This window comes from Leptonotus elevatus, chromosome 16 (assembly GCF_054856555.1).
Source record: "Leptonotus elevatus isolate MCC_2025b chromosome 16, RoL_Lele_1.0, whole genome shotgun sequence".
Lineage (NCBI taxonomy): Eukaryota > Metazoa > Chordata > Actinopteri > Syngnathiformes > Syngnathidae > Leptonotus > Leptonotus elevatus.
Window position 1 is genome coordinate 17,511,146 of NC_141254.1, and position 13,235 is coordinate 17,524,380.

At 38.4% G+C, this 13,235-nt stretch overlaps 1 protein-coding gene across 1 annotated transcript in view; it reads right to left on the reverse strand.

Moving 5' to 3' along the window:
* Positions 1–169: 169 nt before the first annotated feature.
* The window catches only part of LOC147161097 (protein phosphatase 3 catalytic subunit alpha-like), a 27,838-nt gene continuing 14,772 nt past the window's right edge, over positions 170–13,235 (reverse strand). Inside the window, exons 7-14 of the mRNA XM_086098584.1 lie at positions 9,039–9,116; positions 8,860–8,954; positions 7,287–7,412; positions 7,084–7,161; positions 6,128–6,212; positions 5,854–5,951; positions 4,490–4,540; positions 170–2,764 (exon numbers count right to left, since the gene is read on the reverse strand). Coding sequence (XP_085954710.1) covers positions 2,586–2,764; positions 4,490–4,540; positions 5,854–5,951; positions 6,128–6,212; positions 7,084–7,161; positions 7,287–7,412; positions 8,860–8,954; positions 9,039–9,116 — 790 coding nt within the window. The 3' untranslated portion in view covers positions 170–2,585. The remainder of the gene's footprint in view (positions 2,765–4,489; positions 4,541–5,853; positions 5,952–6,127; positions 6,213–7,083; positions 7,162–7,286; positions 7,413–8,859; positions 8,955–9,038; positions 9,117–13,235) is intronic.

Sequence of the window (13,235 nt, forward strand, 5' to 3'; positions counted from 1 at the left end):
AGGGCTATATTGTATATATCAGTGTCAATCAAAATTTGGAATGATTATATTTGCAACGGCTGAATTTCCGATAAAGCCTGGACTTTCTCGTTATAAAGGTGTGTGGTGAAATTGTTGATCAGAATCAGGATAAACAGTTACGATTTGGCTAATGAAAAACTATGTAACGTTATTTTGTTCATGCATATTTTATTCAAGAGTAAAAAAGAAAAGAAAAGAAGAGCAAGAGAGAGATTTGTCCCATAGGGCATGCTTACAACGTGTGTATCATTGAGGAAGTCAAATGCCAAAACATATCTCTAGAGATATATATTTAAAAAAAAAAAAAAAATGTTGCAAGATAAAATCCATAATATTTGTCGAAATATGCATGTAGACCATACAAGAACCAGAACAAGAGGAAGGAAAAGAACCATAAGATTAAATCGTAACAATAATGGTAATATCAGCAGCAAATAGAACCAGTACAGTTTCTTGTTCAACGCAAGAGTGACACGTGATTTTCTTGGTGTCCAATTCATTTACATCTGAAAACCATGCTATCATGCTTTGGCAGCCTGAAAGTAGCTTTTCACTGAGATTATATTCATTCACACTATTAAACATGTTCTGTATACCAGTACAACAGAAATATAAACAAGGCTTCACACCTGTGAAGGGCATCCCTGCATACAATGACTCAATATAAAATTAAAAGCAGTGGTAATAAATAACATAAATGAAAAAAAAAAGAAAGACAAAAACAAGAAGGAAGCCTATTTATAAAATTTATAAAACAAGACAAATGAAACAACAAATTGAATTTAATCATAAAATAATTCAAGTATACTATTTGAATCACGAATACAGTATCACAATTATAATCTCACGTTACAATTAGGAACTTAACTGCATGCATTGATGCGTTCCGTACCATAGATGCTGTGTTTGAAATCACTGTTTTGTCCGTCCTGCAGTCTTATACTGTACCTTGACCTTTAGAATAATGGAGTAAAAAATATTTGTAAAATGTGTGAAAGGAAATGTGTTTCTTAAAGTTTGGGCTTCCTACTTAAGTGACTTTCTAAATTCTATTTAAAAAAAAAAAAAAAAAAAAAAACAAGCAAACAGTGATTCCTTTTTATAACTATTAAATTGCAGGAAGAATTATTTATTTTATTTTTTAAATCACAGTGAAGTTCCACTGTGAGGTTGGTCATTAAAAATAAATGACCCACCCCTCACCCTTATAATTTAAGATTATACTACACATTTATGCACCTTTAAATTTGCAGAATTCTCGTACTGATAAAATTGTTTATTTAGCTATTACACATTAAAAACTCAAATGTGGGGCAAAATAACAATGTGGCGCTAATGCACACCTGAGTGACAGCACGCATATTATAAAATCCAAAAATCTCTTCTCTTCTTCACCTCTGTTATCCGGTCCTATGGCAACGCAGGCGTGATTGCTGAAGCTTCTTCGGCGGAGGAGGATGCGTGAGTGATTTTTTTTTTCTTCTTCTTCTCCAGAAAGTGAGGATGTGCGAGGTAATGACATGCATTGTCAATGTGAGCACAAATAATGCTGTGAGGCAGAAACGTCTCCTTGAGGACGGCCTTGATGAAAATAAAAATTCAACTCTTTTCACATTCTCTTCATAGACACTGTAGATACCGAGGAGATTACGTCTCCCACCCACCCTTTTTCTGCCCTCAACTCCTCCGAGTTGCTAGGAGATGACTGGCGGCGAGTCATGCGGAGGTTTAATCTCACACTGCAGTGACTTTTTAATGCTCCATCTTTCAAGAAAATATCAATACAAGGTAAATAAATAAGATACTCCACCTTCACACCTTGACAGATGACTTGGCAATTGTTAGAGGACGTTTGTTACATTTGTAACTTTTTTAAAAAAAAAGGTGACTTTAGTCTCCATTGTAATGTTGTGGCAATATTACTCATTAGAATTGATCTGTGACACCTTTTTGACTTTTGTCTCCAAAGACGTCCGCGTAACCAAAAGTGATTTGCGGGCATTACTAATTAGTAGAGATTATCATTATTTTTCTTTGCTGATTGGTTAGGAAAATTCGCTGACCTCATAGTAGGTGTTTTGATGTCATACTCTCAAAACAAGATAAATATCCTCCAGCTGTGATTTGATATAAGCATAAAAAAAAAAAGGAAAATTTTTTGCATGGCACGGATACTGAAATGATGCCTTTTGTCGGTCGTGTATCACCAACACAATGTCCGACTTAGTTCAGTCTGTAATTGAGCAGAGGGAGGGAACAACAGGCAGACAACTTTTAACCACGCTGCAGCCCCCCCCCCCCCCCCACCACCACCCCTCCCGACCTTCACATTCTGTCACCAAATAAATGACCTTTCTTGCTCGTTTTACATTTGCTGCAGATCACCTTCTGTCTGTCTGCTGTGGGCCCGTTTGTGTTACTATGTTCTGAGGCCTGAATTTCGATTTGGCAATGTCTCACTGCATTGGGGGGGCGGGGGGGTGGGGGAGATATCTGCAAGGTCGCAGGCGCCCTCCCCCCCCCCCGCTATCTCCACCACAACCACCACCGTCACCAAGCGGAGCTCACTGGATGTTGCTGTTGTCATCCGTGCCGTTCGCCTCGGACATGTTCATCTTTCCCATGGAGTGGCCCACGTGGTTGACGCCGACCCTGCGGGGGGGCATGCGCTCGTTGATGCGGTCCAAGCCCTTGGCTTCCGCGAAACTGGTGATCTTGTGCTGGGGAGAAAAGCCACGGATGGCTGAGGAGGAGAGGAACACGACACACAAACGTCAGACTCACATTTGCGTTTGCTGAGACACATCTTGCATTATGCATGCGTTATTATTTGCCGCTGTCATAATTCTTATGAGGCTGGATTTACATTGCAGCGCCAAGAGCTCAGTATCAATTGAATGCCTATTTACATGATTGTCACGCAACACATGAAACAGCCCAAATTGCATGTGCAGTTGTTCCTCATTTTGACGAAAATCTGTGAAGCGGTGACTATTATACCCTACATAACATAATAATACAAAATATGCATGGCATGTGCAAGAACTGTATTTGTCAACTTCAACGGACACTTGACTCATTTTCAGCAGAGAAAAAGTGAATCATTTGCCCAGAATTAATATGATAACTTCATTATTTTCCATGTACTAGCAATACCTTTTAATAAATACATTTTTCCACTTTTCTGTCGACTGAAGATGACATCACCTGTGCTGAGGAAGTAGGTAACGACCAATCATGGCTCAGTTTGCTGACCAAACCCAAGAAAACAGGTGAGCCATGATTATTCATTACCTACTTCCTCAGCACGTGTGATGCCATTTTCAATTGACAGCAAGAGTAAAAATGAGTTTTTAAAGGTATTAATTGTACACGAAAAATAATGATGTTTTTTTTTTTTCAAAATTTATTTTGGACAAAATATTCAACTTTTACTGCTGAAAATCGCTCAATGAGTCAAGTATCCTTTTCTTAAGGTTGCCATCCTCACATTCTACACTGTAGCATCTGTGACTTTGAAAGTGTGTCGCTTTAAAAAGATGGTCTGTAGAGTGACATCAGAGTCAGCGAATAAGTGTAGCGTTGACCGTAGTAATAATAATTATAATTAGCAATAATAAGAATAATTATTATTATTATTTGTCATTAATTGCACCAAAAACCAGGAGATATTTTCACCTGTTGTTTATAGCTTATTAGACCAAAGACTAATTGGTCCGGCCCACTTGAGTTCAAATTTGGGTAAAAGTAGCCCCTGAATTAAATGAGTTTGACACCCCTGATCTAATGAAGTCTTAACACAAGAGTCTCTCAACAAACTGTATATTGTAAATAAAAAATAATGAGATAATTAATTAAAAATGGAGGACTCTCTCTGCAATGCAATTTAGTCCTCGACCCCTACACATTTTAATTGCAAAGGTCGCTTTATTGGATTTGATTAAATTGTGCAGGCGTACCTTTGAGTGCACATCTAAAGGATAACTCTCATTTGTGCTGAGGTGTCCTGCATTAGAGGGATGTATATTGTACCTTTTTATTCCTGATTTGCAAAGACAACACCTGTGATACATTTCAGTTAGCATGATAGCAAAATATGCTTTTTCCACCAATGTATTTTCTTAAACAATATGGACGTCCGACCAATATTATGGACATCGCAGATCAGGTTTCCATGAAAACAGTGTGACATATTTCTAAACCTAAAACACGGACATGTTTTCCCCGAGTCATTTAACTCAAAGTGCGTTGTTGGCTGTAAGCATTTCTCAACGATGTCGTCTCATACACGCACCCATTGAAAAGCAACGTTTTCATCAATTATGTGTGAAATGTTGTTGGTGCGGTTGAGAGGTGGAAGGAAGATGGAAGGAGGAGACCCATATGCTGGGAGGATTTTTGGAAGGAGGAAGGAGAGGGAGGGTCGGAGGGGGGGGGGGGGGGGTGGGGGGGGCTCACACAGGTTTACCTTCTGTGTCCTCATCACTGGTCTCGATGGCTTCAATGGCTTCAATGGTGGCTGGGGGAGGAGGAGGAGGGGAGCAGGTTACTCCGGATAAAGCCATGCAAATGTCAAAAAGGCAGCCCTGCTTGAAAAAGGCGGCTCGCCGTTAGGTCGGATGCAAATTCACACGTTCGGTAGCAATGGAGCCAAACTTGGTGGGACGCCATGCATTGATGTGGCTTGGAGAGAATCGGTGTCAACGACAGGTCAAGTCATCAAAACGTGGAGAGTAGCAAACAAAAAAGAGAGAGCGTGGCAGGGGACACATCAATATGGAACATAATGGACTAAATCATTTCAACTCTTTGAAGTTTCTTGTAGCATTCAAACAAAATCCCGGCTTTGCAATTCTCCGATTGTAGATACAGTTTAGAATGTCCATTAAACAAAAGGGAACAGTTGAGAAGCATTATTTTCTCCACTCCCGCATATTTTGTAGCACATACGTTCTTCTCTTATTTCTTCTTTGTCTCACATCTACAATATGTACCCTTTTTAAATAGCGCCCCGTAGTGTTCAGACTAAGACACCACATAACTAAAATGCCTAAGTTAAAGTTGTGGCCAGGCTTTTAGAAAAACATTTGGAAGTTATGATGTCAGTAATGACAAGATGTAACTCAAAAAAGTGTTTCCTCTTTAGCACTTGAAGGTTATATTTACCAGCTCCACTCATTTCCTACTGATTTTGTTTTGATGTTTGTAGTGCGAAGTGCTACCCCGATTTGGACTGTTTTCGGCATTTTTCGCTGTGAGGTTATTTAGCGTAGTGCATCGGTGCTTTTTGTGTGCGCTTCGCTCCATTACTTTCTCTCTTATTTTACATTTTCCAAACTGTGGTATTTTATTGAACATTTGTCTATAATTTTACCCCAACAAGGAGCCGGCCGATGTCCATTTGGCAAGGAATGCATCCCAGAGGAGATGTGGAGAGGGACCAGCGGCAAAATTAAAATGATGTCAAGTGAGATAGAGGAGTAAATAAGACAGGAGAATTGAACACTATTGTCTGTTTGTTTGTTTACATTCAAACTCCCGTCAGTGACGTCATACAGTGTTGCAAACTGTGAACGCGGAAACAATTCAAGGTCATAGAAATCTACCATCCCAGCACCCTCATAAGCAAATACAAAAGGAAACCATGCAAACTCCTTTCTAGCTTATAAAAAAAAAAGAAAAAAGTAATCCACTGAAGTGATACTAAAGATCCTAAGGACGGATGTCTACAAAGAGATTTTGTGATGCTAAGTTGAAATAACCGGCGAGAGAAGAAAAGCTTTTGAAAACGTACGGGCAGGACAGGAGTCTCATCCCCAGCCTTGTACTTACCACTCTGCAGCGTCTGTTTGCCCCCAGAGAGAACCCCGCTCGGCAGCATGCCGGTGGGCGTCAGGCCCTTGAGCGTCAACACATTTTCACTCTCCTCTCTGCAGGTATCACAGATCAGACAGATCACATGATCGCAACTTCTTTCAAATAGGTGAAAAAAAGCACATATTATATACGGCTTAAGGACGATTCTTCGATGAACATATCAAGTATGTGTTTCACACATGATTGGTATCATTCATTAAGGCAGAACAATATATCGGAGACTGATTACCTGAGGACTGAGAACATTTTGGCCATTTTCCCAATAGCGCGGATCTTGTTTCGAATCACCTCCTTGCGCGCTGCAGCTGCGTTGGCTGTAAAGAAATATATGTACGTGAGTCCAGTTGATGCTTTTTATTTGTTTTGTTTTTAACACTACAAACACTCTGACTTCTGAGTTTTTATTTTGATACATTTGAGTTTGCACATTAGTTAAATATTTTCTTTTTTAAAACATTTGGACTCACAGAACCTCATGGACAAATGAAGTGCCATGAAGCGCTTGTAATATTTGTTGACTCCTCTAGATGGCACTCTCGGTTTAAAGATGCAGTAGAAATTCAATCAATTCAATAAATCAAATTCAATCAAAAGTGTAAACCAAGAGCACCATCTAGAGGAGTAAAAAAAAAGTATTCCAAGTGCTTCATGAAGCTTCATTTTCCCAACCCAAGTAAAGAAAATTCAGAGATGTATTTCTAATGATGATTTTTTTTTTAAACATTTATATTTGGAGTTAACAATTATTTTTTTTTTTAACATTTATATTTGGAGTTAACAATTTTTTTTTTTTAACATTTATATTTGGAGTTAACAATTAGATTTAACATTTATAGGATTATCATTTACATTTACCAAATAACATTTAGATGTAAAATTTACTAGTTGTATCTAACCAGTTGCTATAGCTTTATGTTGACAAATTTTGTTGTAACTGCAAAAAAGCAAAAACCCTCCCCCACCCCCCACCCCACCCCAACCCACAACCACTCCACCCCCACCCCCTTTAACGCTAAATGTGACACAAATGTTCACCTTTTCAGCGTGGGCTACTTTACAAATGGAACGACATCATGATTTTTAGACCTCCTACAAAAGCTGATCTCATTTCACGGTGCATTGCAAATCACATTTCAGTGCATTGTGTCACATTTCATTTCCAACAATGTTCAATTTGACAGTTACCGTCGAATATCTCATCTTCATCATTCATTAGCTCGTCGTCGGAGCATATACTCAACACATTCACCAGCATCTCTGTGACTAGGGGAGAAGGAAACAGAGCGTAGGTAAGAGGTTTGGTAATCGAGCAATGATCCATGGAGGCAGCAGATCATTACATAAGCACGAGTAAAAGCAGCAATGCGGAAGCCCGGCACACGCCGTACCTTTCTCTCCAACGAACGGCAGCGACCAGGTGAAGACGTCCATGAAGTTGGGCAGCCAGTAAGGATGAGGCGAGCAGTTGAACTGTCGGATGTTCATGACGTTGTTTTCGTATTTGAGTACAGCAGCTGGAAGAAAAGCAGCAGTGGCTACTTCAGTTGGGAGTGTTAAATTGATGCGCGTTATGAAGCGAATTGCTAACAAACCTTATTTTTTTTGCTCATAAGTCAAAGCAAAAAAAAAAAAAAAACAGGCCAAAGCGCCGCTCATTACTGAACAATAAAATGATATTGCATGAATGGCAACAGGTAGCTGCCATCTAGTGGAAGAACATTTAAATATTCTGCTTATCACTATACCTCGCTAGGTGATTGATGAAATAAATTATTTGTAGTAAATAAATAGTCAGTTAGGAATCACTACTGTAATCCAAAGAAGAATGTAAGATGAATGTATGTGATTACTTGCCCTTGAATTTCATGGTTATAACCTTATTTTTTTGCTCATAAGTCAAAGCAAAAAAAAAAAAGAAATAGGCCAAAGCGCCGCTCATTACTGAACAATGAAATGATATTGCATGAATGGCAACAGGTAGCTGCCATCTCGTGGAAGAATAAAAATATTCTGCTTATCACTATACCTCGCTAGGTGATGATTAAATAAATTATTTGTAGTAAATAAACAGACAGTTAGGAATCACTACTGTAATCCAAAGAAGAATGTAAGATGAATGTATGTGATTACTTGCTCTTGAATTTCATGGTTATAACCTTATTTTTTTGCTCATAAGTCAAAGCAAAAAAAAAATAAAAAATAGGCCAAAGCGCCGCTCATTACTGAACAATGAAATGATATTGCATGAATGGCAACAGGTAGCTGCCATCTCGTGGAAGAACATTTAAATATTCTGCTTATCACTATACCTCGCTAGGTGATGATGAAAGAAATTATTTGTAGTAAATAAATAGTCAGTTAGGAATCACTACTGTAATCCAAAGAAGAATGTATGTGATTACTTGCCCTTGAATTTCATGGTTATAATTAGCACAATTGAGAGACAAATACACTTTTTTTTCTAGTAATTATTCTCTGTGTAGACAATGATGCAGACACACAAAAAAAACCATGTAGACATGTAAGCAGGAAACGAGCCAGCCAGAAGGTGGCATAACTGAGGCCTGGTACCGCTGACACGGATACAACAAGAGGCAGAAAGCCACATGGAGATAGTCAGCCTGCCTACAGTCCCTCCCACGCTCCCCTCATATCCCACAGCCAATTGCAAGCAAGGCACAAGATCTGAGAGCACCAACACACCGGGGGGGGGGGGGGGGGGGGGGGCTTCCTGATGTATTCCTACGTCTTGTTCGCGAGCTGTAAGCCATTATATTGCTGCATATGCTCAAAGGCCGCAACATTAGGTACACCGCCACAATCTAATGAGCTCTAATATAAGAGACTCGCATCTGTCAAATCAGAAACTGCCGGGCGCAAAGTAGAAACAACATTCGGACAAAGAGGCAAATGAAGCCTGAAATTGAAATACAAAAAAAAACAATCAACCGATGTCCTCACCTTTGTTGTTGTAAACATCCAAGTAGTTTGGTGCAGAGAAGATGGTGATGAGGGATGGGAATCCTGTGGTCTGGCTTTTACGATACATCCGGTAACTGGCAGGGAACAACAACAACAACAACAATAAATAGAATGGTTTGTGTTTTTTAATACACAGCTTGGCCACTGTGAAAACTTACCCTGCATCTTGTGCCTCATGTGCTCGGATAATTGATAATAGGTTATTGCTCTGTAGGAACTCACAAACAGCTGGATAACTGAAAAAAAAAGCAACATGAACAAATATTAAATGTTTTCTTTTTAAATAAATAAAACTGAATTTGCATACTGTGTACAGTATCCCTACATTTTGCTATGTTGCAGCCTTATTCCGAAATGGCAATTCTTTGTAAATGTCACTTATGGTGAAAACGTATTGGCCCCAACATTGACCTCTGAGGTACACCTCATGTTATTTCTAAAAACTTTGACTCCTACTCCCCCAGCCAATCAATCCCCCCCCCCCCCCCCTAAATTTCCTATTGTTTCATAATAAATAAATCAATCAGGTTAGTGATTGTATATCAACTCAGTAGTGGATGAAACAAAATGTATCACTCATAAATATATTAATGAAAGACTTAGGGAGGATGATGCAAGCGCATGGGGGAAAAAAAAAGAATCTTAACAGCTACTCAAACAAGACAAAATAGCCCAGCAAGCGGCAGTCACAGCTGCCTGCCCTAGAGCTTGAACCTGAGAGAAAATGAAGCACTCCAATCACGCACATCATACTACAAATAATAAAAGACTGCAGTGTGTATAATACTTTTCAGTGGTTAATGCAGGGGTCTGCAACCTGCGGCTCTGGAGCCACATTTGGTTCTTTAGTTTCTCTCCAGTGCTCAGTGTGGATCTCTAAAAACAGTTAAAATTATTACTTTATTTTTTTCTACATACTTATTTTTCCTTTTTTAGATAACATTCTTCGAATGAAATGAACTAACAATTTTGATTTAAAAATTAATAATTAAATATATATATATATAAAAAATCTAAATTTGTAAGTTGTCAGAACGCATATGATTTTTTTTTAATACCTAAAAATGTCCAAAAAGTGACCATTAAAATGTCCAAAAAGGAAAAGCAGAAATTTACCATAAACCATACACACAATTGTCACAAATAAATCAGGACATTTATTTTCAAAAAGGCAGAATATAAAACGTTCAAAAAGTAACCATAAAATGTCCAAAAACAAAAGAGGGAATCCCCCAAAATTACCATAAGATGTCTACAAAATTGTCTACAATGTGAGAAAATTGATTAGAAAAAAATGTCAAAAAATAGCCATAAAATGTCCAAAAAGGAAGAAAAATGCTGAAAAATTACCATATGTCCATAAATTTGCCAAAAATGTCAGAAATTTGACAGAAAGGCAGAAAAGTGTAAAAATGTATGAAAAACTAAGTAATAAATGACACACAAAAATCCCAAAACAAAGGACGAAAGGTACCCAATAGAAGAAAATGAATTTCAAAGTATTGGATGCTGCATATTTTATTATGGTACGCTTATGGTACGCCTCTAATTAGCACTTGGGCCCTCAGTACATTCGACTGACACTAACGCACTGTTTCTTTCATCACAATGTTCAAAGGTTTTGCGACTCTAGACAGATTTTTTTTTTATTATGTATCTGGTTTAAAATGGCTCTATCTACAGTAAATGTTGCTGACCCCTGGGTTAATGTGTAGTCATCCAAGACCAGATTGACAGTGAGGTATTACAACAACAACAACAAATGATTGTTTGTTTGTTTGTTTTTCCAAACATACGTATATATGAGCAGAAGCATGAATTTAAGAGCAGGACCTGCAGTGTGTGTGGTTAAGATTCCGACAGGAGGAAGGCCTGATAATTGAGAGGCTGCATTATGAATATAGAAGCTCTCAACACAGCTGTTATGCAACACTGTGAAAGATGTTATGTCAGTTAGAAACATCTTCAACCCCTTGGGTTTGAAAGAAAGATGACATATTGATGAATATAATGGCTTTGTTTCCATGTTGTCCTTTTTACGTTGTACTGTGTAACCACATTTAAAGAAAGACGGACAGACTGATCTTATTTCTGGCATGATCTGTTGTTTGTATATCACACCGATAAGAAATTGTGACAGTTGGTATTGTTCGCATCTTCTGGTATCAGATAGCATGGCGCTAACCCAGCTAACCTTTAATAAACAAGTATTAAGGCATCCCCCCGAAAAGAGTGGCGGCAATATGACACGTTTTATTCAGTTAAGATTATTTGGTATGTGAATATTCATTTGAAATTTAAGTTGCGTTCGACTTTAGCGGTATGACCAGCCTTTGGTTGTTTTAAAAATGGCACTGGATGAATGTTTCCTTCTAAATGACTCAAGTGACTAATTGACTTTACACCTGATCATCATCAATTGTTAAAGTCCAGTCACTTTCTAATCTAACGCAGCATGTCGCACATGCCTGCTGCCATCATCGTCCTCTCCTCCAGCACTTCCCCGCCGCCCGTTCCGCCGAGCCATCAAACTTTCACAAGTGTTTGAAATATTTAAAGGCTCCGAGGTTTTTTTCCGCTGGAAGGAAAACAAGGAGGCTGCTGTGCCCCCGAGCACCTGGCGAAAACTGTGCCATCCCCACTTGCAATCTAGGTCACATGGCAAACGTTCCCAAGGTGGCCCATATATAAATGACAGAAATAGCTGCGTCCGCGTGGATACGCTCACTGCTCCACAATGGCTGACAGTGAGCACTGACGAAAAAACTCCAAAATGATGGAATCAACAAGTGTGTGGGGGGGATGCAATTCAGATTAGAAACAAGAGCATTGCATTTATTTTTTTTAATTTTATTTTTAATTTAATTTTATTTTATTTTTTTATTTTTTTTCTAAAGAGCTCAGTATTGTTCATTCGGAAATGTCATCATCATTGCTCTTTTTTTTTTTTTTTTATTTATTTTTTTATTATTATTATTTTTTTATTATTATTATTTTTTGTGTGTGTGTGTGGGTGAGAATGTGTATGTGCGTGCGTGCGTGCGTGCGTGCGTGTATTTGTTAGCTCACCAAAAAAACCTATTAGAAAAAATCTCATACCGTTCACCTAAACCGAACACCAGGAGACCCGAGGGGACCAAAGAAAACCAAGGAAGGTGAAATCCAGCACCGACCAGACACCCCCCACCAGAACTCCTCCCCAGCCCAAGAAACATCCAGACCCCAACAAATCCAAAAAACATAAAATCAGGGAGGCCTCAAGAGACCAAGGTGGCCCATATATAAATGACAGAAATAGCTGCGTCCGCGTGGATACGCTCACTGCTCCACAATGGCTGACAGTGAGCACTGACGAAACACTCCAAAATGCTGGAATCAACAAGTGTGGGGGGGGGGAAAAAAAAAATGCAATTCAGATTAGAAACAAGAGCATTGCATTTATTAGAGCTCAACCTATTGGTCCTGAAAAAAAAAAAAGAAGCCTATTAAAGCAGGAAATAAACATCCCAAAGTACAACATGTACTACATTATTTTCTGTTCACTCCAACGGTTTCTATTGATTAGTCAGAAAAAATGCACGCACACACACATTGCCTGCCTGCGGCTCACATTTCTTCTCTCCTTTGTGAAATTATGTGTCGGTGAGCCTGCGAGTGAGAGTGAGAATTGTGACAAGTGAGAATGAGCGAGAGAGAGAGAGAGAGAGAGAGAGATGGAAGTTCTGTGTTGCGAACACCCTCTTAAAATTGGTCCGTTAGGCCGCTGGTCATTGCCTTTGTTTGTCTCGAGCTACAAAATGTCTTTTACTTTTGTGATTTAATAGCTTTTAACTTAATTTATTCTTCTTCTTTTTTTTTTCTATGACAAATAACATGAATTTCAATACTTCAGCTACTTTGTTAAAGTCACTTTCAGGCGAAAACATACTGGTCGAAACATTGACCCCTGTGGGACGCCATGCATTATATCCAACCTGAACTCTCAATGAAGTAAAAAAGAAAAAAAGAAAGAAAAAAAAGCTTTTTGATGTAATCAATGTACTGGATATTAGTTATAACATTTTAAACATGCAGTGATGCTCAAGTTACTTTGTCTGGTATGAATATAATTGAATTTTCTACAAAATTATATCCATGACAGAACCAATTTCTAATCCCTGAGAAAAAAATAATTAACACGGAGTCTTAATTTTCCAAGATTCCTGCGCTGACAAAGATTAGCGTAACAGGACTTTAAACGTCATCTTAAATATGTTTTGAAGTATGTTTTTTCTTCCTTTTTCAAGAACAATAAAGTTGAGACAAATGAAATGTACTCTAGTAGAAGAAAGTGTCCAAAAGCTTTTTTTTTCTTT